Source organism: Anabrus simplex, chromosome 6 (assembly GCF_040414725.1).
Source record: "Anabrus simplex isolate iqAnaSimp1 chromosome 6, ASM4041472v1, whole genome shotgun sequence".
Classification (NCBI taxonomy): domain Eukaryota; kingdom Metazoa; phylum Arthropoda; class Insecta; order Orthoptera; family Tettigoniidae; genus Anabrus; species Anabrus simplex.
Window position 1 is genome coordinate 194242894 of NC_090270.1, and position 27699 is coordinate 194270592.

At 38.8% G+C, this 27699-nt stretch overlaps 1 protein-coding gene and 1 non-coding gene across 2 annotated transcripts in view; both read right to left on the bottom strand.

Moving 5' to 3' along the window:
* The window catches only part of ClC-b (chloride channel protein 7), a 178769-nt gene that overhangs the window by 51024 nt on the left and 100046 nt on the right, over positions 1 to 27699 (bottom strand). The window contains exons 10-13 of the mRNA XM_067150131.2: positions 23625 to 23718; positions 23372 to 23541; positions 8447 to 8623; positions 1260 to 1472 (exon numbers count right to left, since the gene is read on the bottom strand). Of these exons, the coding sequence (XP_067006232.2) occupies positions 1260 to 1472; positions 8447 to 8623; positions 23372 to 23541; positions 23625 to 23718 (654 nt within the window). The remainder of the gene's footprint in view (positions 1 to 1259; positions 1473 to 8446; positions 8624 to 23371; positions 23542 to 23624; positions 23719 to 27699) is intronic.
* TRNAS-CGA (transfer RNA serine (anticodon CGA)) lies at positions 12070 to 12146 on the bottom strand. Its single transcript has one exon. It is a non-coding gene; the product is annotated as a tRNA-Ser (tRNA).

Consider the following 27699-nt stretch of genomic DNA (forward strand, 5'->3'; position numbering starts at 1 on the left):
GTAGCCATATGTGAGCCAAATTCTATGTTTGAAGCTGTCGCATAAGTATCTGAAAAGTAATGCACTGTGAGAAAATCTTACACAAATTTCACCCTATTCAACGTTTCTAAAACATAATGAATTGTAGTAGACAAGTGCACCTGTCGTTATCATCACAACTCCACAACTCGCACTTTACATTGGAAACATCGTCTGCGGACCTCCTTATGCTTTTTCTCGGATAACGCCAATTTACAAGGAATTTAAAAATTATTATTCACTTCATGTACAGTAATTTACTTCGATATCCGTATACAATCTGGAATACCATAGCGAAGCACGGGTACAATTGCTAGTGTTACTATAAGAAAACATACCTTGATATTTTTGTTTCCTTGCATTTCCACTGCTGTTCGTTACATAATTTCTTCCTACCCTTGCCAGGGCTATACTTCTCAATACGTTTATGAGGTGAATCCATTAGTAATAGACAATACACGACACTGTGTCAACACAAATGCTTCTTCTCACGGTCGCGCCAAGAGCTCCTCACGTGCCTGACACTTGGCCACGTATTGCCTTCCTATTGGCTGGCGGAGATGGCGGGTTATGTTATCTATGGGCTGAGCGTAAGGCGTAGGAGGTGGCGGAATATGAAAATAACTCTGTACTTTGACACTGAATTTCGAACGGTTAGAGCGGCTTTTGATGCATACTAATAGCATACAGTGGTGGACATGCCCACAGCAAAATAAAATCAATTTTTATCTCCATTTTTGTGAAAATTGGAGATAGGGGTTTTTGAAACTACATGATTCATTTATAGACTTTCATTTAAGCATTTTTCACACTCACATAGGTTCTTTTTTTCCTTCAGGCCCCTGGAAAATATATAAATAAAGTTTTACTGTATTATGAGGAGTAAAGGAGGATAGAAGGTTGTTACAAGAAATAGAAAGGAGAAAAATTAAATTTGTTTGACATGGTTAGACAACATCTTCATCACTAATACAAGTGTAAGGGAAGAAAAGAACAGGCTGACCAAGAAAGAAGTATCTGCAGGAGATCACAAGGAAAAAATGGGATGTGAAAATGATTACAAAGATATGAACAATAGTGGAAAGAAAAAAGTGGTTTCATCGAAAAAGCATATTCTTTAGAACATGAATGAGTGGATGAATATACCAACTTTCTATACTAAACTGTAAAACCAAATTCTTGGCTATAGGAAACTAAAAAGACTATGTTTATGTATCCCTCAACATCTGAAGAAGACTAACCTGGTCAGATGGTTGTGGAGGATCCACAATTGGAAATCCATTGTGAGTTTCTGTTCTCAGTACATCCACTATAGTTCCTACACTCTCTACAGCTCTGAAGGTAACAACAGGATGACTCATCACTTCACTAGCATAGATGTTGTTGGACAGTGGAGGTGGCTGCCAAGGTAGCAATGGCACACCAGATAGCTGGGTGTGGATATCGTATATGCCCTGCAAACAATTACACGATCATTTCACTAATAAGACTGCAATAAATTGTGTCATTTCACATTTAATTAAAAGAAGAAAGCAAAGATTTAAAAACAATAACGTGATGATGATGATGATGATGACTAAACACTATGAGAGTAGATTTGTCCACAACTTTCTCAAATGAGCTTAAATTAACTTTGTGTTCTCATATGACCGTAGTCCAATGTGAGAGCTGCATATTCTTCCACAGTATCTGCAATGTTTCCAAAAAGGCCTGTTCATAGAAAATCAGTCCTTTGTTAATGTCTCCTCAGCCTTCTATCTGCCAGTGAGTCGGCAGTTGGCTTTGAATATTTCTGCACCATTCTAAACAATTTCCTCCATAATGAGTGACCCAAGACTAACTTTTCCCACGATATCTACGTTGCACATTTTGAGGCTGGCATTTGCAACATCCTTATAACACTTCCTTTGTTCTCCGATATTACAGTTTCCTTCTGTAAGCTCAGAAAAGAAGTCAAGAACATGACATTAGGATCATAAGACATATCCAGTCGAGCCTGATGTCTAAGTATCATGGTTTCAATACTTGCTGCCTGAGCATGCTTCAAGCACGCTAATATAGCAGGCATGTATATACAGAAGAAGACACATTCTTTTTCTTCCTGTCGTTGGCAGCTGTTCCAGGTGCGGCATGCAGGACATGACCATACCACTGGAGAGACTTTTCCTGTGCCTTCTCAGTGATGGGTGCAATGACCATTTGCTAGTGAACTGTGTAGTTTTTGACGTAATGTAGGAGTGTGATGCCCAATGACCAACAGAGCATACCCATTTCCATGTGTAACTGGCATTCCACAGTTTTGACAACTGGTTGTCATTCAACACAGCAACAGGATGTACTACAATGCAGTATATTTTGGATTTCACATTTAGTGGCTTCCTTCTGTCACAGAATACGCCCCATCCATCTCATTTAGGCTGCCTTTATCCTATTTAGCGCTTCATCACCTACACCAGCAACAGTCTGTAGGAGAGATCCTAGATACCTAAAGCTTACGGTCCTCATTAAGGTCTCTCCCCACTTGGATGGAGTTGTTGCTTGGGATGATTTCTGGTTATTTTGTCTTCTTTTTGTTCAGTCTAAAATCGTATTGTGAGAGATGGCTGTTCCAAACCAACTTGAAACTGCAATCCTCTTCTGGTGACCATCTGCATATAAGAGAGACCAAAGCACACACTCTCCAATACCGCCTTTCACAGCGCAGCCTTGTTCATACAATAATTCAGTACACAGCTTACCGCACTTTTCATAATCAAGACAATCTTTCTTAAAACTGATGCACTCCCAAATGACTCTGAACTGAATCATAACTCACTCACAGGTGACTCAGAGAGACTACTTGTCAACTTCTCTCTTTATATAGGCCAGCGGAAGATTCTCGTACTTTCTATTTCCAGTTCATTCTCGTTGCATGCTCCATTGTTAGCCAGCTTCTTCTCAGAAGCTTCCTTACAGCAAGCCTCAATAATTCATTAGCAGTATTGTTTTTCTTGCTAGCCACGCTGTAAGGCACTGTAGCTCTACATACATAAATAATAATATACACAAAGAAACCACTCGTCATGAAATCTTCAGAATCAAATTGCATGGAAACTTTAAATTTCATATGGAATTCTCCACTGGGGTATTAAGTGCTTGCTAAGAAAAAACTTTTGACAATTCAGTGCCTCTCTATGAAAATTGTGATAAGTAAAAATAATTTCTCTCGAACCAAATTATCTACGTACACAAAATTTGTGTATGTACGTGGCTCTTAGGTGTTAGGTTCTTGAATACGTAAAGGTTTTGACATTACAATGTGCAAACCAAAACATATTATGTACAGTTGGTCTACAAGGTATTTGGTTCGTATTGCTTCTTGGATGTTAAATTCTTGGGTAGAAAAGGATTCCTTTGGACTGTTCAAAGTTTAACTGCAAAACGTGAATAGTAAAAATCAATCACACATTACAAAATACCCAGAAAGATCATGCACGCAAACTTAAAATTTGGTAGGTAGGGTGTTGAGTGCTGGGTGCATGTAAAGAAAGGATTTTTGACAATTCAATGTCTTAACTGCAAAGTTTGCTAAAAAATAATGCAATCTATATATATAAAATAAAGAGTTTTGTTTGTACATTACTCAGAATTTAAAAATAATAGTATTTCTGTATCAGTCATGTCCACAGCAACAAGGAAATGCACATTTTAATTTTTCGTAATTTCTGTCTGTATGTATGTACGCACATCATGAGAAAATGGCAGAAGAGAATTCAATGAAAATCGGTATGTAAAGTCAGGGAACAAGTCGCTACAATCTAGGCCACAAATAATTTTATTCACGCTGAGTGAAATGGTAGTTTAGGGGAAGGCCTAAACTTTAATTCTCAAATATTTATGTTATTAGTGGTCCTATCGATAAACACTACACTAAAGTTTTATAGTATTAAAATTTATGCCATACATTTTTACCGTACCAGCTATGATAACAGACATTCACAAATATGGAATTTTGTTGCTAAGAGAATATCAGCGCTGAAACATGAGAAAATGGGTAAACAGAATTTAATGAAAATCGGTATGTAAAGATGGGGAATAAGGAACTACAGTCTACGCTATAAATAATTTTATAAGATGCCCTAATATACAGAGTCTGAAGAAAACTAAATGTGAAGGCCTACAATATAGAAAGCTCATAAAATTGATCAACAATAACATTACATTGAAGATTGTTTTTTGTGGTAAGCTTTGTGTCTTCTGTTGCCACTCATTTCCAATATATGGGATCACTGCTGCGTACAGAGTATAACAGCCTGCCTGGATATTGGTGGGAAGTAGGTGGGGAGTTAGATCTCTCTTCTTTAGCATGCTGTTCCTCTGGTTCATAACTTTTCTGATACTACTGGTATGTAACACACTGGTTCATCATAGCATTCCAGCTATTCAATCCCTATTCTGAGGCAGAATAATGGCAGAGGAGTGTTAGGGCTGTCTGCAGCCTGGTCATTCCAGCTCTGTAATTTCCGTCTGTTAGATCGGCACCGTAGTACTGTTCATTAAAAGTGAGAAAATGCTCGGTTTTTCATTTGATTGAGTATTTTATATGATAACATTGCTTTTGATTGGTACATTGCTACTGACGTCATTGCAATGACTTATGTTGACTTTAGCTGGGAAAACCACAAAAGACAGTCTTTCTGAGAATTCCGTAGTGAAGCACGGGTACATCAGCTAGTAAGTAATAAAACCATTATTTCTCCATAAGCAAAACACCTGCATATGCAAAATTCAATATGTAGGCCCTATGTGCCTCTTGGGTGTTAGGTTCTTCAAAAGCTATGTATTTCTGACAATTCAACGTCTAACCACAAAAATCATGATAAATATGTGAAAATGCAAAAAGTACAAAAAGTGACAAACAGTATTCCTAATAAATCAAAATAAATTCTCGCTGTTTGTAGAAAGGGACTCAGGAAAAGAAGTAAATCTCTAATGTCTGATGTAGAACAAGCACCGACTTGCTGGAGGAAGCAGGCAAGCCATTAATATCCACGGTGACAGAGCATGTAGGCAATATAGCAGGATTTTGGAGTATATTTGGCAACAAAGGACTCAATTCTTTTAATTGCTTGTAGTTAATAAAATATTACGATGATATGCTATGAATATGCGAACTGTGCTTTGATAATATGTATGTAAAATGGATATTTGCATAGAATCATTGTAAATGAATATTTAAAAAAACAAAAACAGTAAATGTAGTCATCGAGATGCGAGTGTAATGGTGTGTAAATGTGAGTGCAGCATAGAATCTTCAAAAGCAAGCCACATGCTATATTATGCCACATGGAAAAAGCTGCAATGCGATGATTGTGACCATCGAGAAGAGCTTATAGTTGTCATGATATTACATAGCCTGTTATTTCATCCTAATCCAGTTGTTATAAGATGATAATCTTATGTTAGAAAAACATCCAGTGCTGATCATCATTTGACTGAGCATTGAATTCTCCTGTTAACAAGTTTAATATGTGCATGAACAGTAATGATCATCTTACAGGAGAAAATCAGAGCCACAGAATACCACGAGGCAATTCATATCCTCTCAAAGCAATTTCATGGGATGTTAGATTTAAATGATTAATCTTACGATGTGGAATGGGAAGTGTATCTTCAAGTATGGTAGAAAATTGCAAATTTATTTGCATCTTCAGCATCAGTCGAGTTTTGCATGTGCATGCATCTTTGCTGTTTTAAATCGTTTCATTTTGTGGATGCTGTTGGCATTATTTCCTCATTTCTGAGTGTGTACTATTGATTTCAGAGAGATTCCGCTTGAATAAGACAATGTTGACGTATCCTTTTATGTTTGAACTTTGTTATTGTTCGTCATAGTGTCTTAGCATTGTTTTGTTGACATTCAGGTTGAGAATCTCTCTCAGATTTAAAAAGCTTATATGACTTATGATGCATTATTTAATTCATTTCATCATATATTACTGTAAAGAGGAATTAAAGTAAGAGAATGATTATGAGTAGAAATAAAATCATAACCAGGAATGAAATATAAAATGATCAGGAAGAGGCATGAGAATTCCATAATATTTGATTTACTGAGCAAGTGGTTGTGTGGTTAGGGTCGCGCAGCTGTGAACTTGCATTTGGGAGATAGTGGGTTCAAACTCCACTGTTGGCAGCCCTGAAGATGGTATTCTGTGGTTTCCCATTTTCACACCAGGCAAATGCTGGGGCTGTACCTTAAGACTCCAGCTTCCTTCTTTCTCATAGCCCTTTCCTATCTCATCATCGCCGTAAGACCTATCTGTATATGTGCAATGTAAAGCAAATTGTAAAAAAAAGTTATTGTTAAAACTTCAGCATTTTAATCTCATTTGACTTGTGATATTAATATGAATATACAGATCTATGTGTGTGTGTTTTGGAATTCACATTACTTTCTTTTTTAAGTCTATTGTGGAATTCAAATGTCAGCATCATGCCCCAGACTACATTGTTTAGTCTCGCTGTTGATTGTTATGAATGAAGGATTAAGATAACCCTTTGTTATTTTTGTTATTGATGTAACTTACCACACATATTTCCTTATTTTTGAATATGCGACCCGTTTCGTAGAAAGGGACCCAAATTCGGCAATGGAAGTTTTATCAGCAATTCGAGTCATCATCACTTGATGTCATAAAAACTTTGTACAATTTGTATGAAAACTGGTGAAAGCTGTAATTGCGTTTTTCTCAAAATACAGTTTTCTTAATGGCAACGGTGAATAACTAAATATCTTGTGAAGTACTACATCTTGAAGCATGATCCCTTTTTTAAAATGCTTGGTATCTTATGCCAATTTGAGAACCACAAAAATCTCAAGAATAAAAAATCGGATAGGTTCCTTTCCGTGCAATGGGACACACATTAATGAACATGGAGCCATCGTCCTCTTAGGTATGCTCATTGATATTTATGTATTCTACATTATAACCTCTCCCATATTTATATGAATTTTATGCCACTGCACGAGATGTTAACAGAATTGATGGCCCGAGATTTGCGATGTTACAAACAATCTGAACGACAACATAGAAAATAGGAATCCTTTATTTAATTAAATACCTCCCTTATTAAACCCAATTAGCACCACTTAGACTGAACATTTCCCCTCCACCTCCTCCTGCAATTGTTGTTCCCCCTCCCTCCACTAAGCATTCAGACCTTGCCCGCACACACAGATACAACTCTACGAGGAAGGCAGCTTTGAGCGCAGTAGGAGACCTGGTGTGAATCAGGTGGTGAGTAAACTTAAGGTCTTATTAAACATGACAGCCATATCACTTATTATCGAGCTTCAAAATGTTGTTCACCGGGCGAGTTGGTCGTGCGCGTAGAGGCGCGCGGCTGTGAGCTTGCATCCGGGAGATAGTAGGTTCGAATCCCACTATCGGCAGCCCTGAAAATGGTTTTCCGTGGTTTCCCATTTTCACACCAGGCAAATGCTTGGGCTGTACCTTAATTAAGGCCACGGCCGCTTCCTTCCAACTCCTAGGCCTTTCCTATCCCATCGTCGCCATAAGACCTATCTGTGTCGGTGCGACGTAAAGCCCCTAGCAAAAAAAAAAAAAAAAAAAATGTTGTTCTTTCCAGATTTGGATGCAACATCATAGGGAGTTGCTTTCCATCTCAAACAATTAGACCATTTCATCTGACAAGAAAATTCCCTCTTTCCACTCACATCAAGTGTTGAATGTCAAAAAAATTTGTATAGTTGTGCACTGCTGTTTCTTTTTTTTTTTAAATCAAGCAACTTTAAGATCCCTTTGTCTTTGAATAATTTTCCAAGTGGTATTTTATGAATAACATACTTTCACATCAAGACATGTAAAATAGTGACAATGAAGAAAACTCTTTAGATATTTAGACCTTTCATCTTGTCAAGGACAAGTTTTTTATATGAGTGGTTAATTGTGTTCTATGTAATCTGTGTTTTTGTGCATATTTTAACTGTAAGTCAAGATCATAGCTGAAGATGTTTTCTATGAAAAACGAAACGTACCAACTAATTTTAAAATAAATCAATTTTATTTTAATCTAAGAAAAAAACGTAATATTTTAAAGTGGTGGAAAGGTGGAGCTTCTCAAACTTACAAGTTGGAATCTGTTATATATAGATTCTGCTATGACCGATACATATTTCGGAACCTACGTATCCCTTAAGGTAAAAGCAGTTAACCCTAAGGATGAATTTCTGAGATTATGGAGAGTATGATGCAGCCCTGCTGCCTAGCCAACGTAAAAGATATATATATATAAAAACACACACACCAAAAAAAACTGGATATGTTTTGCAATGAATAGAATTGTTATTGTTTATTCTTTCTTTCAAATTCTCTGAATTATGCAAATATAACATCTATAAATAATTGTAACCACAAACATTTACCTCATTAAAGAAGTCTCCAGTCCACTTTGCCATTATCACTGTGAGCATTAATGGAAGACCAAAACAAATGTCGCCAGTTGCCTCAATGAGGATAATGGTTAGACTGATGGTCATGCGTACAACTCCTCCTAACTGTGCAGCAGCACCAACCAAGGCATACTTGCCTGGGTCGATCATCTGAAAATAATACACCAAAGAACAACTCAGACTTAAATTCATAAGACGGTATGTAAATTTGCTTAGCAAGCAGATAAATATGTGACCAAGCTCTCAGGAAAGATACAGTGGAACCTCGATTATCCGTTCCCGGCAAATACGTTTTCCCGGAATATGCGTTCAAATTACGTGGTCCCGCGAGCATCGTAATTAAATCACGTTGTAAAAGTCCCGCATTATCCGTTCCTCGAAGAAACGATTTCCCCGATCAACCGTCCAGAAATTCCAGTCCCATCAACGCTAAATCCTCGATCAATCGGTTTTTAATAAACTGTATCTCACAAAAGGACGGCTATGGCATATTTATGGATCTTGGCGTTAACACCCCGTCACTGCGATAATTAAATCAAGTACTGTACCGGTACTGGAAAAGCGATCGGCGGTGAACTTGCATAAGGGACCATCTTAGCATCGCATTCGGGTGGTATTGTTTAGAGAATCTCAGAAAATCATAAAGCAGAGAGTGGCGACAATTGCAAGGAGACACGGCGCATTTCGACAGCTCTGCTTGAAGACGGAACGAGTTTCGTCAAATGTTCGCACTTATAAAACGTCCATATTACGTCCAGGGTTAAATGTTTATATTTTTACTTTTTTCGATCGTACTGCCGAAAAGGCTTTTGGCACTTTGCTCAGGGCAATGCAGAATAACTGGGCTTTCAGGCAGGAATCGAAACTGCTTCTTAACACAAATTCAGTATTTTTGATATTATCGTAGCCTACATGATTATGTTAGCGAGACCAAAACACACGTTGCACCTAAATGTAATTTAAAAAAAGAAAGCCATGGGAGGTCTTGGAATTGGCTATTACTGTTTAGGTCCTAATGCAAGACTAGAATTTTACGTTTTCGTGTTAAAATACCAAAAACCGCAGTCGTTTTATTTGCGCACGTTACATTTTAAATGGTTGGTATAATTTCAAACTCGTACTGACATCAAATACAGTAGAGACAATACACGACACTGAGCGAGATATCGAGGGACAGCTATTGGAGCTCACTCTAGCGGATAGACCTGAACGGTACTGATTCTGTCATAAGAGCACGTGTATTTTTGTGTGAAGTTTTTGGTGTTATTTATGCGTTTTCAGTGAGTTGACATAATTAAATAGTAGCGTGTGTCATTCCTTGATATCTCCTCTCAACATGAGGGGAAAGGTATGTCCTGTGTTTGGCTGCAGTATTTACGAAGTAGAGAAAAATGCGCGCTTGTTCTTCAGGTTCCCTCGTGACAAGAACATGTAAGTAATATTGTGTTTGCATATATATTCTTCCAGTGACAGAGATTTTTATAGTACTTCATAGTCTTCTGACCTGCTCGACCCATGTTTTAACGGGCTTAAAATATAATACGCATATTTTATTGTATAGTGCAGCAGTTAAACCTTCAATACCGATGTGTTGTTGTAGGTGTGATCTGTGGGTTTTGAAATGTCACAGAAGTGATTTGGATAAAGTGTACAAGAAATAAGGGACGTTACGCTTGTATAAGAATTATAAGATCTGTTCAGATCATTTCCAGGCCAGCGACTTTAAAAATCCTCGACTATACAGCCAAGGGTATGTTACATTTTTACCCTAATTGTACGTAAATATTCCTCAAAGCATCACTATCGACAACTTTTTCAAACTTTTCTTTCTTTTATCCCTCTTCTCAGATTAAAGCCGGGATTGTATAGATTTTCTTTCTGTTAGTAGGCTTCATGTTAAGAGGAAAATTGTCCAGCTATTAAATGTTAATTCATTGCATCATATGTGTAAGGAATGTGCCGAAATTTTTATTGACAAATGTCTTAATGTGATGATACATTGTTTTAAATGAGGAAAAAAGACAAATCCAACCGTAAGATTTCAGGTAGGTATGCTAAAGCTAAAAAAGTAATGCATAAATGAAAGATCAAGCCATTTCACAGCAGTCCATTTCACACCTTGTTTATATGTCTAATTTCAGTTTTTGAATAATAACCTTTTAAATAATTCTTCATTTAAAATTTAGCGCGATTTGTTCAGGTCAAGTCACCAGGAGCGCCACCGTCGAATTGTCTCCCATTTTAGCAAGGCGAAATCCGTAAGTGTCGTGTATTGTCTCTACTGTATTTGCTGACATGTGCAGCGAGCGCGCTTTCCAGATGACCTCAAGGTCACGAATAACCGTAATTTCTGAAGTTTTGATATTTCTTTTATCTTTCCAATTTGATTGGATTTGTGACGCGCAGAATTGAATATAATGCATTCGAGAACTTTTAAGAATCGATACTTATATTCGAAACCATGTTTTCGAGTTCAACATAACCTTTAAAAGTCGACGTAGGCCTAATTTGCGCGGTACGAGATTTCCGGAAACTGACTACGAACAGTATACCGGAGACCAAATTACAATGAATGATTAAGAAATGAACGGATTTCGCATTCATTTTGGGTGCTTTCGTATCTAATGTGCTTTATTTTATTAGATGAGAGAATTAAAAACTACTTGTGGTCGATTGTCGTTTGGCTTGGCGTTACCGGTATTAGATTTTTCGAAGAGTTTGGCTAGCCTAATCAAAGTCGCTGAACTGAAGGAAGTTTTCACGGGAAACTGACGAAGATTCCCCTGTAAAACTGAATATAAAGTATCGAGATTTTGACCTCGCGTACCGGTAATTAATGCGGTTTCGTGGTCTAACATGCCCGCCTCTCATCCAGAGGCCCGGGTTCGATTGCGACCAGGTCAGGCAATTTTACCTGGATATAAGTCTGTTTCCAGGTCCACTCAGCCTACGTGATTACCTTTAATTGTGGAGCTATCTAATGGTGAGATGACGATCCCGATCTACAGAGCTAGGAATATCGGCCGAGAGGATTCGTCGCACTGACCATGCGCACCTCGTAATCTGGAGTCCTTCGGGCTGAGCAGCGGTCATTTGGCAGGCAAAGTCCCACTGGGGCTGTAGTTTGGTTTGGTTTAGGAGTTTTGTAAGATTATAATTATACATATTTCATTTTTGTGATGTTTAGCCAAACTGTTGATGGTTTTCATCCATTCCCAGATTTTCCGTTTTCCCGTATTGTACGTTTTATTTTCATGGTCCCTCGAAAAACGGAGAATCGAGGCTTCACTGTACTTAAGCATAAAATCTTTGTATCCACACACTTTTCAAGTTTGTCAGTAGTACCTTCATGCTATACAAATGCAATAAAATGAGTAATAAGGAGGAAACCGCACACTTTCCCCCTCCAAACCTCACCTCACCTATTCTGCAACAGTTTAGTCAATACAAAAAAATTACTTTTCATTACATGCCTGGCAGGTATCCTGCTTTATGTAAAACAATGACTTAATAATCGAAACAGACTTTCAACATATTAGGTCGTGTTACGTACATGTAGTACGTGTTGAGATGTTAAGTACAGAACAAAAATGGCCAGCCGGACACCAGTGGGATCCGAACCCACAACCTCCCGATTTCGCGTCGGTTGCTCTACCAACTGAGCTATGGTGGCCTAGGCCATCTTTGTTCTGTTTGAAAGGATCTGAGCTACAGGTCTAACCCAATGCAGTTGTGAAAATTCAATATTCATTGACATGCCCCACAACGGGCGACTTAAACGCACTCTACAGTGTGCTAGCACCATAGCTCAATTGGTAGAGCAACCGACGCGAAATCGGGAGGTTGTGGGTTCGGATCCCACTGGTGTCCGGCTGGCCATTTTTATTCTGTACTTAACATCTCTTCAACACGTACTACATGTACGTAACACGACCTAATACGTTGAAAGTCTGTTTCGATTACAATGCGGTCGTTAAAATTCAATATTCAATGACTTAATAGCTCATTGGCCTGTTTCTAATTATAATAATGTTATTTGCTTTACGTCTCACTAACTACTTTTTAAGGTCTTCGGAGACGCCAAGGTGCCGGAATTTAGTCCTGCAGGAGTTCTTTTACGTGCCAGTAAATCTACCGACAGGGGGCTGTCGTATTTGAGCACCTTCAAATACCACTGGACTGAGCCAGGATCGAACCTGCCAAGTTGGGGTTAGAAGGCCAGCGCCTCAACCGTCTGAGCCACTCAGCCCGGCGGCCTGTTTCTAAGCAAATGGACATGTATATACTATTGTGAGTTTAGCAAACTGGCTTGCAACCCTCATGCTGTGGTAGATACTGGTAAATGAAATGAAGGAATTCCAAGTGGGTGACACCCTTCCAATATACATCGACAAGCATACCGCATGGGAGTTGTATAACCAACTGGAGCAATATGTCCGTAGTAGTATCGTCATATGGGAAGGACAGATATTTTGGTGTGATAACAATGAAATGTCAGACACTTTCTCTGAAGATAGTGATACACCTAGGACTCCCAACACACAACATAGCAAGTAGTTCCAGTTCCTATGAACAATTACCCTCTAGAGTGAAACAGAAAGTATTCGCAAACAGTTTTCTGAAGGGAAAAAAAACACACCGTGATGTACTTAGGTCACTGACAAGATTGGAAAGGAACCTAGCAGCAAATGCCCTGAAAATTCAAGATACCACTGAAAAAATTTTTTAAAAAAATAAAATGCAAATAATAAAGGTTGTTGAGAGAGAATACTAGAACAAGGAAATGCTCAAATTCACAAGCATATGTAAACCAAGTTCCGTAATGTGCATATATCATGGGACCAGTCCGGCTCCATGGCTAAATGGTTAGCATACTGGCCTTTGGTCACAGGGGTCCCGGGTTGGATTTCCGGCAGGGTCGGGAATTTTAACCATCATTGGTTAATTTCCCTGGCACGGGGGCTGGGTGTATGTGTTGTCTTCTTCATCATTTCATCTTCATCACGACACACAGGTCACCTACGGGTGTCAAAAAGACCTGCACCTGGTGAGCCGAATCCATCCTGGGATATCCCGGCACTAAAAGCCATAAGACATTCCATTCCATTCCATTCCATTCCATTCCATTCCATTCCATTCCATTCCATTCCATTCCATTCCATGGGACCAGCAATTCACTACTGGCATTTGAAGAAGTGGGTGAAAGAAGCAGCTATCTTGCTGGACATTCTCAGTTTTAAAGGTAGGAAGCATTTCCAGCACTAATTCAAATGCCGCTAAAAACTAACATCATACAACATCACAAGGTTTGTTACCAGGTGGGATATTTCTCTTGATACCATTAGAGTTTGTAAGTGAAGTTAAAGCCTTCGTTTCTGCTAAGACAATCAATGTCAACGTAGTGTTCAATACACACCACAGTCAATTTGAGTGACTTCACATCAAATCACAGGGGTCCCCGGTTCGATTCCCGGTAGGGCCAGGAATTTTAACCATCATTTGTTAATTTCCCTGGCACGGGGGCTGGGTGTATGTGTTTTCATCATCATTTCATCCTCATCACAACGCACAGGTCGCCTACGGGCGATGACCAGAGAAGCTGCTGTTCAAAGCATTATATCGGTACCTACCGGTACCTACTCTTACACCACTCAAGTGCCTATATACAGTATATGTAAGAATGCCTTGCAAAGAAACTCATCTGTTTTCATGAAGCGTTAATACTGGAACGAAAGGGAGCATCGCTTCTGTTGCTGGATCATGGTCTTGGCGAACTGACAGGGTGGTAAATTTTGCATAGAAAAATCACACGACTTGAAACAACATTCTCACAATCTTCTGAAATCTATTCCTTTCGCCAGTTTAAACTTTTTCATGACACATGGAAGAGTACATACATTATGATGATGTCTTTAACATGGATGGCAGGATCTTATCATGTTAGCTGCCATAGGAATCCAATCGGACCAGCAATATAGGAACTTGTGAATATCTACACCGGTCAGACAACAGCTGGTTCCTAGGGAACATGAGATGGAACTCTTATAGTAACTGCACACATTCTAGTGTGGAACTAATGAACTACGGCATCTCAAGAATCTTTGATACTCTGGCGACGTCTGGTCGGCTACGCAGCATAAAAAACCAAACCAAACCCCTTGGCACTACAGCCCTTGATGGGCTCAGCCTACCAACCGACCGCTGGTCAGCCCGAAGGCCTGCAGATTACGAGGTTTCGTGTGGTCAGCACGATGAATCCTTTCGGCCGTTATTCTTGGCTTTCTAGACCGGGTACGCAGCATAAAACACTTACACAATGACACAATATGTGACTGATTATTGACCCTATCGCTCACCCCAATTATTTGATATTACAATATATTTCAGTAGAAAACTATACAAAATTTGTTTGTATTTAAAGATGAAAAATAATTAGATAGAAACCGACCTGATCAACCATACATAGTTCCAGTATTCTTATGATGATAATGAAGTCTTTCTGCATATTTAGAGACATCATCAGGCTGGCTACATAAATTCAAGGTTAGGCACAGAAATATCAGCAAGCATGTGTTGTGAAAGTGTTGACGTTAATACTGTATGAGAAGGGAAAGGAAGTTGTTTGAAGGAGCCGATATCCAGTATACCCCCAAACACATATTTAATGTCAACAAGACAGATTTAAAAAAAAAAATGTAATGTCTGAGCGACCAATGGTAATCAAAAGGTGAGAATTGTCATGGTGGGAAGCGCAGTAAGGAACATGTGATGGTATTGTTATACGCAAATAGCGACGGAACAGAAAAGCTGCCTCCTTTAACTGGAAGAAAATTCACACAGCTACATTGTTTTAAAAAACATACGAGTGTTTGAAGACTGGCCGAGAGGAATTCAAGCAAAAATGGGTCCGAAAGTTAGGACGATCTATCTGCTTGTGGCTAGATGTACAGCATGCACGAGTGAAAGGCAACCACTACACCTTGGAATCGTACACAATTTTAAGTTGCACTATCACAAGATATTGGTGCAACACGCCATCCATTACATAGATATAGGAAAGATGGATTTAATGAAGATCAACATTTTGCAGGCAAGACTTTCTCTCTCTATACCAATAAATGATGTAGTTACCCAACAGCAGATTCCTTCACACAATGTCTTTTTTGCAGCAGCAGCAGCAGTTTTGTGGCAAGGACTGTCACAATTAACCATTCACAACAGTTTTCGTAAAGCAGGATCCGGCCATTATGAAGACTCGGGCAATGATGATGATGATGATGAAGAATCAGACAGGTTGACGAACACACAGACACCGACAAGAATGCCATTACTACGGAACCAATAATCATCAGTGAAATTGTTGAAGGCATACAGCAGGAGTTGGGTGAGGAAGAGTCTGATGACAACAGTCGCCCGCCGAGCACTGCTACTTGTTTTAATGAGGTGGTTAGTGTCTTAGAAACTATCAAACGTTTTCAACACATCATAAACTGTCTGAAGAAATATTTGAAGAGTTATCACGATTTGAGAACGAAGTTCCTTCCTGAGCAATAGACAATAAAAGTCTAAAATAAGATTTTTTTTTTCCTGTAACGAAATACATAATTTTGTACGAAGTGTACCACAAGTGTATATTACCTCACATACAGTGAAACTCTGTTAAGAAGTTCCCGCATAAGAAGTTTTCCCACCTAAGAAGTGTGAAATTCTTGGTCCCTTGATCGGTTGCATTAAGATATATGTATATTTTTCCCCGTTTAAAGTGTTCTGTTGCAAATATATTTCCCAGTTAAACAGTTCAAATTTTAGAGCCCCTTAGAAAACATCCGCTCAAAGCAGCTCCTGATTAGAACCCTCCAGTCTCCGCGCAAGTTGAACCCTGTGTTAGACCGTTTGTGCCTGTCATGGAGCCTCTCTGGGCTTGCTAAGGCCATATGATGTCACGCTATGACAACACGAACACCAGATGCTCACTCTCACCTTGTGGAATCGAATCGAACCCATCAGTCAAAATTTCCACTCCACCGTTCACATCAAGCGGAATAGAATCGAATGGGATTCTACGTGGGAAAAACAAACCACGCTATGGATGTTTGATAAAACTTTAATGCAGTAAGTTGCGTGCCATGACAGGGTGAAGTCATTAATTGGCCTGAACATTAATTAAAAACAGAAAAATGGATTTGTCCACAACACAGCAGCTTCTTTCTTATGCATTACCGTACTGTTCGTTAGAAATACATGTACGACAACCGGAGGGAATGCCACTTATAAAATTGTTCACAGTAAAGACTGTACATTCCAAGCCATGTCAATTATCGTACTGACATATCGTACTGTATATGAACTCCAATATGATATGATTCTGAAATAAGGTCAACAATAATTGGGAACATGCATCATTTTCAAAAATATTTTTTTTGAAAAGTACACCAATGAAATAGTACGTAAACGTATTACATTGTGGTATGTTGCCTTGTTTTATACCATTAAAAAAATATTTAATAGTGCCTTTCCGCAAGGCGAGTGAAACGGCCTCTGACGTAAGCGGCACGCTGTGACGTCACCATCCAGTACCGCATGGAGCTCTACCAGCCGTTGTGCATCAGCCGTTGCTAAAAGCCGATTGTTTATTACTCATGATCGCGAATAACTTCGAAATGACAGAAGAAGGTTCAAAACAGCACAGTCAGACAATCTACCATGTGTAGATGTCATCATTCTTGAAAAATAGTGACTTTTGTGGCCGCAGAAATTAGCGGATAACAAGCAAGTTTGTAAGTGGCGTCTTTTATATACGTGCAATATACTGTAACCCATAGTATTAGGATAACAACGAACCTGGATAGATATCACATCACTTTCAACATTTCCTTCTAGACTGATTCCCCTATTAAAGAATAACATTACATTTTCGGGCTTTCAGCATTAGTAAAGTAAGAAATCGGATTTCAGCACTAACATAAACATATAGGTAGCATTATAGTACTAGTCCGCTTCTGTGATGTAGTGGTTAATGTGTGCCACTCCCGGAGGCCCAGTTTCGATTCCCGGCTCTGCCATGAAAGTTGAAAACAAATAGTACGAGGGTTGGAACGGGGTCTACTCAGCCTCGGGAGGTCAACTTAGTAGAAGGGTTTCGAATCGCACCTCAGCCATCCTCGAAGTGGTTTTTCGTATTTTCCTACTTCTCCTCCAGGCACCTAAGGCCACGGCCGTGTCCTTCCCTCTTCCTTGTCTATCCCTTCCGATCCTCCCATCCTCCAACAAGGCCCCTGTTGAGCATAACAGGTGAGGCCGCCTGGGCGAGGTAATGGCCCTCCTCACCAGTTACATCACCATACTCAAAGTCTCACGTTCCAGGACACTGCCCTTGAAGTGGTAGAGGTGAAATCCCTCGCTGAGTCCGAGAGAAAACCAACCCTGAAGGATAAACTGATTAAGAAAGAAAGAAAGAAGGAAAGAAAGAAAGATCATAGTACTGTAGGTCTATAACCTATCATTTCTGAAAAAATATATATTTATGGTTGGGGCAACTGGCCTACCCACTTCCGGGGCCCATGAAAGAGAATTAAATATCTTTATGGAGGGAAAAAGTTAAACATGATAAAGATAAATATGACTTCATCTAGTTTTCACAAGTTGGGCTGAGTGGTTCAGACGGTTGAGGTGCTGGCCTTCCGACCCCAACTTGGCAGGTTCGATCCTGGTTCAGTCCGGTGGTAGTTGAAGGTGCTCAAATACGTCAGCCTCGTGTCGGTAGATTTACTGACACGTAAAAGAACTCCTTCAGGACTAAATTCCTGCACATCGGCGTCTCCGAAAATCGTAGAAGTAGTTAGCGGGGCGTGAAGCCAATAACATTAATTACATTTGGCTTTTAACAAGCTGAGCATATCAGGAAAGAAAAGTGTCCTGGTGACATTTTAGTCGCTCAATACAGGAATGTCTTTGGGTGCTGTGACTTTTACTTTTTTTTGTTTTTTGTTTTTGCTGTTTGCTTTACGTCACACCGTCACATATAGGTCTTATGGCGACGATGGGACAGGAAAGGCCTAGGAATGGGAACAAAGCGGCCGTGGCCTTAGGTACAGCCTCAGCATTTGCCTGGTGTGAAAATGGGAAACCACGGAAAACCATCTTCAGGGCTGCCAGCAGTGGGGTTCAAATCCTTCTATCTCCCTGATGCGAGCTCACAGCTGCGCGCTCCTAACCGCACGGCCAACTCGCGCGGTATTTTTACCCTTCGGTTTATTGACTTGGCTTATATAACCTAAAACTTAGGCTAAGTTGGATAATATTTTAAACACCTACATCACTATTTTCACCTGTGTGCAATTATGGTATTTATTTCATTAATATTATGATAATTATTATTATAATTGAGCATTGTTAACTTATAAGACCCCAACAAACAAGCATTGGTTTTGTGTAGAGTTATACATTTGTTAAATTCACGTTGTTTCCTTTCATGATGTACACGCCTATTCTTTGTTACATTATAGAGTATTTAGATATAGCCTAAATTTCTTTACCAATTAAGCTCATTAATAAAGACATACATAACTGTCCCATGCCAAGATATATTGGTAGAATTAGAGCTGTCAAAATGGTTCATAACCCCTTTGATTTATTATCTTGACATGGATCACCCAAAACATAGGTTAGGTTTGTAGAATACTTTAATAATCAGCATTATTTAATGCACTGTTTATTACTTTCATATTCCAAGATGTAATTGAAGCATTTAAATAAAGCATCATACATTAAAATTTAAAGTTTTACCACTAGAACAGCGGACATGGAAAAGTGATTTGAAAATTCAAACAAATTCATCTTACGTTAAAATCTTCAAAAAAATAAACTGTAGACTTTCCCGATATATCACCAGCATTTCTCCGGCTCGCCAAAATCCATTTCTCCCTAGTTTTAGCGTCTTTGGAACATGTATAAACAATTTGTTTGGCATGGTATGCGATGTGCTATTGCACATCGGAACTCTACACCATTTATAAGTTTTCTGCCTCACTGTCTGCGCAGGATTCATTTTAAGTCTAAAATATACCACTCAGATTATTATCCGATGTATAGACCTCGAATTTAATCATACTAGACACTAACGTAAAGTAGAAATACGCGAAGTGTATCCTGCTTCTCACAGCACACTATGTGTTATTTCGTCTGCTAATTCAGTCAACCTGTACGATGACGTCAGACCAATGAGATCGCGTACTTGCGTGACGTGACATTTTCGTAGATTTTTATCATGTTTGGAGTTATTATTTGTACATTCTGATCACATTTTTAAATTCTGCATGAAATTTTGAATCAGATTAGCATATTTTTAATTAAAACCCCGGATCATGCATGTTCCCTATTGCAAAATAAACTAAGTACCGTATGGGCCTAATCTACCACAAAATTGAATATTCTAACCTGTTTGATTTTTCATTCTCTTGCTTATTTCCTTCCAGGCATTCTCTTACGTTGTTGTTGTTGTTGCTGCAATAATACTTATGGGTCTTGTCGTAGAGGAAATTACGTTTTGGAACTAAACTGATAAGATTTTCCGTGTCCATTATTAGTTAGGTGAATAAACTATTATGAAACAAAGAAACTTCCCGACTCTATGCAAGAAACAGCTGACTTGCCAGCTGATACATGTTATGCTGCCAAACAGCCGGCTGAAGAACCCCGATCATCTATGAAGTTGAATGAATGTTGATAACCAGCTGGGTGTTGGTGGGAAGGGGCCTGACACACGCACACAGAGGTATTACGATACCACATGTTAGCATAAAATTGAAAGTTATTTTTATTTTTGCCTTTATACAAGCTAAACATTGTATCATCGTATCACTCGTAATTATTACATCACATTATTAGAACGTAACACAGGGATGAGGAGACATGAAATAAAATTCTCGCGGGGAAAGAGACTGTTTACGTTTAGATGTGCCAGTGTTGCTACTGCACCTTTATCACTCGCATGTAATACCCCAATACTTTCCCATGCACTCATTTCTGCAACTTTGAACCTGAGTTTCTTTTCTTCATTACTTATAGCATGAAGTGGATTAAAGCAGAAAAATAAACTCAATACCGGCTTATCCATGCAATACTTGCGAAACAGCCAGAAACTATGTCCGTTGCCGTGACAACTAGTAGGAATGCAGGGACGATATAGGCCTATGAATAGGTTCTAAGAATCTCCAAGAATAAGTTGCCGGATATCCCATTTGATGCCATTAACTTGAAGCAAGTGTCGGGGGGAGTGTGAGGAAGATAGAAAGCACATGCTAACGAACTGTAGTACACGTCTTGTCTTTTCGTCTTGTAAGCCTAAGCTACAGATTGCCAAGCGTAGTGTAGCGTTGTAATTAGTGTGAATAGAAGTCAGTGAAGTTAGTTGTACTTGTAATATCAACGTGCGAACGTTTTACGTGAAAATGAGCGGAACTCAGAGGAAAGTGATCAAGCGAAAGGCACTAACAATTAAAGACAAAGTGGAGATTATAAGGAAAGTGGAGTCATCTACACTTTTCTGTGTTGAGCATTATAGTGAAGGAAGAAGAGATTTTGGCTTCTGCAGGGAATACTTCAGCAAACTGCAGGAAAGTTAAATCTGGAAAGTACAATGAAGTAGAACAAGCTCTGCTAATATTGTTTAAACAGCAGCGAAGTTTAAACACACCTTTGAGCGAGACTATTGTGAAGGAGAAAGCCGAAAAAATTGCGTGCAAATTAAAGGTACCTTTTACCGTGTTGAACGGGTGGCTGGACCGCTTTAAAAATCGAGCCGGTACCATTTACAAAACAATTTATGGCGAAGCAGAGAGAGTAAGTGCGAGGAAAGGGGAGCGTGGAAGGAAACAGTTCTGCCTGCTAAAATAAGCAGTTACAAACTTTGCAATGTTTTTAATCTCGATAAATTCACACTTTTTTACCAGCTTATCCCAGATAAATCTCTAGTTTTGAAGGGAGAATCTTGCCACGGGGGAAAATTAAGTAAGTTACGGTATTGGTTGGTGCTAATATGGAAGGAACTGAAAAACTACCTCTACTGATGATAGCGAAGTCTAGGAAGCCATGTTGTTTCAAAAATGTCAGGACTTTACCGTGCAAGTACACCATCAACAAGTCCACTTGGATGACAAGTTCCCTGTTTGAAGAGTATATGCAGGCATTAGATGCCAAAATGGGGAGCCAGAACAGGAAGATTGTGGTGTTTATGAACCACTGCCCTGCTCGTCCCAAGGAGTGGCCCCATTTAAGGAACATCAAGGTAGAATTTCCCCCCGCCCCCCCCGAATGTACTACAGCCCATGGACCAAGGAATCAATGAGGCATAGAAGCAGAGGTACCGAAAATCAGTTGTGCGCCATATGTTGCTATGCATGGAAGCAGGCAAACCCATCTAAAAACCATCTCTTTTGGACACAATTTATTTCATTGCCTCATCATGGGATTCAGTGGAGCCTGTAATAATAGCAAATTGCTTCAAGAAAGCAGGCTTCGATGGTGGTACCAACAGCATTGTTATGGAAGTTGGTGATGAAGAGCCAGGATGCTGGAAAACTATACAGGAGAAAATGGAGATTACCAGTAGTTTCAACGACTTTACTGCCATTGATGATATGGTAATCACTTGCGAGGAGAAGACCACTGATGAGATCTGCAAGGAAGTTCAGGCAGGAGCTGAGGAGATTGAAGAAGAAGAAGATGTTGAGGAAGAGAATCCAAGACCATCTCGCAGTGAGGCAAGCATCTGCCTTGAAAGGCTGAAGCAGTTTATGGAAGGTTCAGTCAGTGTGCCTCAGAACACATGGAAAGCAAAGTGGGAAATTCAAGAAAGCAGTCAACCTGGACAATTTCTTTTCCAAGTAGGAGCCTTGTGTTTGGAAAGGTATTTAATGTCTAATGCAGTATGGAATTTACATAATGTACAGTTACCATCCACCGTTTTAATGTTCTTAGTAATTCTTCCTATCTCTTATGCAAGGTTTTATATAATATGCTCCCTTCTCTTATCAAGTATTTTTATAATACAGTATGTTCAATTATTGTACTTCATCTCTAAAAATACATGTCGTGATAATCTAATATTTATATTGTGGCTTTCTTTTAGCAGCTCTTATATATCAGCCTATTTCGGGATTGTTTACAAACAAGGAAATCTGTTGGCTGTGTGTTTCACATGTATTTCAAAGTACGGAATAAGTTTTCAGACATTACCCCTTTTAAGAAGTTTCCTGCTTAAGAAGTTTTAGTTTGTGTGTGTGTGTGTGTGTGTGTGTGTGTGTGTGTGTGTGTGTGGTCTCTTGAAAAACTTCTTAAGAGTTTCACTGTATATAATTTTCACTTTGATACACATTTGTGGTATATTTTCTGTATACTGTAGGCACACTTATTTACACATGTTTTACACACACTTAAACCTTTTTCCTTTTTTGTTCAAGACCCTGAAAAATGGATGAACGAAGCTTTACTGTACTACTTTTCAAAATGACGAAGATGCAATGTCGAACATTAGTTTCAGTTTTCTTTTATATGTGCATCTCAGATTCTTACAGAGATAATTTCCAATTCCCCTTTACTTTTTCCATAACCAACCAGATTTTACTCCCTGTATTCTACATATGTGCACATATCTTCTCTACGTTACAGTGATTGGCTCATATCTTTCATTACCCGAATATTCCTGGCTTGAAAATATTCACGTCTGATCAGTTATTTTAATAATAATGAACGATTAAGCGCAAGCAACACAAAATGGGAGATTATGTTCTACACTTTGTAGAAAAAATTATTAATCCATCAAATTTAGTCCACTGCGTATGAGGACAGTACCTCAGTTTTGAGGAACTAAACAAATTAAGCAGGTAACAAGAGACTTGCCCAATCAGGAAACATGGCCTCCAGCCCCATTCCCACAAGCCTTCCCCAGGCAGCACCAGTCAGCAATGATGGAATGAACAGCCCGCTGGAGATGCTTAATCCGTATGTCCAGCAAGAGAGTAAAAAGTAGATGGTAAAGAAGACAGCTACAGATGTTGCCTTGTGTGAACCTGAAACACATTCCTTGAAATACACAACTGCAGAACAGACAAGAAAAAAGTGTTAACAGTTTTCATCTTGTATGCTTGCTCACCTGGTGGATCGTGAAACAATGATCTTACACTAGCTTCTGGAGTCTGAAACCATATGGCACCCACAACATTGTATTCTCCATCACCACAGTACAACTACAACAGAAATTAAAAGCTTAATTATTCTCCTGTGGACTAGCTGAAGAGTGTGTGTAGTATTTTGACTAAGAAAAAATACACATATGTGACACTACCAGTAAATGAAACATTATCTACAGTTAACCATGTTTTAATGTAGGCCTTGTCCATGAGAGTGAAATACAGTACAAGTCCATTATAGTGAGAATTCACAACAGCAAAAAATTTACTCGCTATAGCGGATTGATACAGATTTCCACCGGGAACCTGAAATATTTACCCCGAATGAGTAAATTTATAATACCAATATAGTTGGTCCGTTAATGGACATTATAAATTTTCCAGCTAACTCATTCCTGGTTGCCAGCGTTTTGACCCAGTGTGCTAAGTTGGGCTCATCAGTTGGTAAACAGCACACCTACCAAGATGCATGGCTAGTGCATACCATGGAGGCCACTGCAAAATGCTTACAACCAGGAATGAGTTAGCTGGAAAATTTATAATGTCCAATAACGGCCCAACTATATTGGTACTATAGTGGATTGTCGTTATATCCGATTTTTGCAAAAAAAAAAAAAAAAAAAAAAAAGTCTGGTCGACACATTAAAATCTGTATGAAACGGCAATCAGTTTGTTCAAAACTTGTGTTTTCTAGATTTTCATACTGCGGCTTACTCATTTTTCCAATTCCAAGACAACATGAACGTGTATGTTCAACTGCATTCTGAAAAACTGGAGTAGTATCACTCCAGTGGCTTCTGTGGCAAACATTTCATTTTCTTATTCAGAGTCATTTAACCTAACTCAAGTAAAACCTTATATCATAAAAAGATATTCCAAGTGCCAGTAGAGTAATGATAACCTTTTGCTGTAAATTTACAAGGGAATAGCCTTTCCGAAATTTAACCAAACGCGAGAAAATACAGCGAAACCTCGTTAGGGATTTCCTCATTACAATAATTTCTTGCTTAGCAAGGTATTAATTTGAAGTCCCAATTCATAGCGTATAAAATCTACATAAAAGTACCACACTTATCGCATCACAGATTTTCACTATTATGTTGTACGATCACATTTTTCCTAGCCCTGAAAATGTTCGTCATCCCTTGCGAAAGGAACAGATTTCCAACACAGATTAGAGCCCTCGCAACAGGAGGAAGCTCTGAGAAAGTTGTGCGAAAATGAGAAGTGGCCTTGAATTCCTGAACTTTACAGGGTAAATGACACCTTCGGGAAGGAAACCATTAGCCTTAGGAAAGTTGTTTTGCTCTCCAATTTTCACTGATATTGCTGAATAACCTAAAAAGCCTGTTTGTGCTTGTATTTTGCATTCCTTCAGAAGTTAAGAAATTTATTCAGTGTTGAGTCATACGGTGAAAGGTAGCGAATATTTGTTGCGTGATAGCCTACAAACTGATGAGGAACACAATCGCGTTAAGTTGACTAGCATGGTCATACAGTGTAGCCCATTTATAGATACTGAAAAAGTTGTGATATTTTCTTACTAATGAAGGCAAAATTAAAATCCAGGAAGAGGACAAGCATCCACATCTTTCAACAGTGGTGTGAATGTTGAAACTTGCACCTTCGAGTTTTGACACTAGTCTAATCAAAGTGTTGTCGCAATAGAGATGACTAATACCAATGTAAATGGTCCGTTATTGGACATTATAAATTTTCCAGCTAACTCATTCCTGGTTGCCAGCGTTTTGCCCCAATGTGCTAAGTTGGGCTCATCAGTTGGTAAATAGCACACCCACCACGACACATGGCTAGTGCATACCGAGGAGGACACTGCGTAGGCTACTTGAAGCCACCAGCAGTGCAATGCACTATGAGAGAATTAGTCTCATTACCAAAAATTGATGCCTGTCTGGCCATCAGATGATATAGATGTTGATTCTCATAGGGAACCTGAAATATTTGTCCTGAATGAGTAAATTTATAATACCAACATAAATGGTCCGTTATTGGACATTATAAATTTTCCAGCTAACTCATTCCTGGTTCCCCAGCATTTCGCGCCTGTGTGCTAAGTTGGGCTCATCAGTTGGTAAATAACACACCCACCAAGACGCACGGCTAGTGCATACCAAGGAGGCCACTGCTAGGATCCATAGGACAACATATAGAAGATTATAAACATAAATTTACCAATACTGAAAATAATATGGAATTTTTAAGCATGAATCCGAAGAGCTCATTGCCAATCCTAATTTTAACCTGAACTAGATCACAGATAAAGTAAACATCCTCTTTAATACAGCTATCCCTTTCTTAAAAAGCATTTATTTAAAAAGAGTCCATCCATCCATTATCTAAAGGGTAAGCCTTGTCGTTGCAGCCACATACCATGGTCTTCAGCAGTCCTTTTCATCATGACATAGGAAGCAAAACCCAGCTGAGTGCTTATGTTCCTAAGGTATGAAAGACGTGGTAAATACACAAAATCCCATACATACAAATGAATCTCCAAAAGACACGCCCCGCTCTACCCCACCCCCTCCACAAGCTGCCTCCCTCGCCTCACTACCTCTCCTCTTCAATGCTACAACAGCTAGTCCCCGGCGTATACGAAGCAGTGTACGGCACTCTCCCGACAAACACATAATGACAAGCTAAGAACTGCACGTAAGTAATACACACACTTCACTTCAAAACAAATTCAACAGACATTCTCTACCAATAAAATCACTTTCACCTTTCCTTTTTCTTTCCCACACAGATTACTTGACATAGTCCAATGGAACACTAGTATGAAGAGGGGAGCATTCGCACTTATCAAATCCAATAATGACGCCAACACTTTAAAACATAGCAACTTATTATTCAAGATTACGATGTTTTAGTATAAAATTAAGTAGGTTTATTGCACAATAATAGACTGAGTAAATGAGCAAGTGCACTCATCAAGAACAGTCTCAATATACCGGCAAACATACTATACTATTCTTCACAACTATAACTCATTAATGAATTTTAAAACTTACCACGAGCAATTAATGGAAATAATGTTTTATCAACACAGTGCAGTGGAATGAAGAATGCCTTGGTGGTTTGAAAAATGTTACACCAGGGCCAAGCGTGTACACAAATATAAAGACGGGAACTTTCTACCTAATCAATACTCTCATTATACAAGGTGTCTAAAAAATTTATTTATCACAGTAACATCACAGTACCGGTTTCGACCTTTTACTTAGGTCATCTTCAGCTGCTGAACCTGCCAGTAATAACAATGTACAATTCTGAAACATTACTTAATCTAATCATGAATGGCACATAGTTCACTAAAACGATATTTTATAGTGTTGAAATATGCTGAGGATGTAGTCCTCATAGTCTAAAATGTTCAGTAGCATTCTTGTGTCACACTTAAAAAAGTCTTGCACTTGAATGTGGACATAGTGTATTTCCCGGAATAAACTAGACATGGTACACACAGAAGAACTAGATACACTAACCAACACACAAATATCAATAAAACTACAGCTACAATAAACTATTAAACGCATAAAAAACTATATGTTATTGCACTAACTTATGCTGTGAACTATGAACTACACTATCCTAGAGAGATGAAGACTAGAAGTAATATAACAATTTAAAAAAAAAAAATTACTGATGAAAATACTCAAGATCGCAAACCGTATCTGTAGGCAAAAAGTCAATTTACAAGCTATAATGTTCAGGTTATAGCAATCCTAACCACTGCTTTCATCTGAACCATCGTCTGTGTCATCATCTTCCCTGCTGCCGACGTTACCATCCCACGTGACGTCATCTTCACTCCCAATTAAGTACTTATTTATTTTCCACCTAGTCGATACAATGATTGCTTAAGGCAATTTTTAATGGTCAAAAGTGGTACATGTTTCGTATATTATCAACATCTTCAGCCACATAACACTGTTTAGATGAAAAATATATAAGTTGACAAAGTAATGCTTTAGAGGAAGTGTCCTTAAAATTAACATAAGATTGACAACATTGAAACGA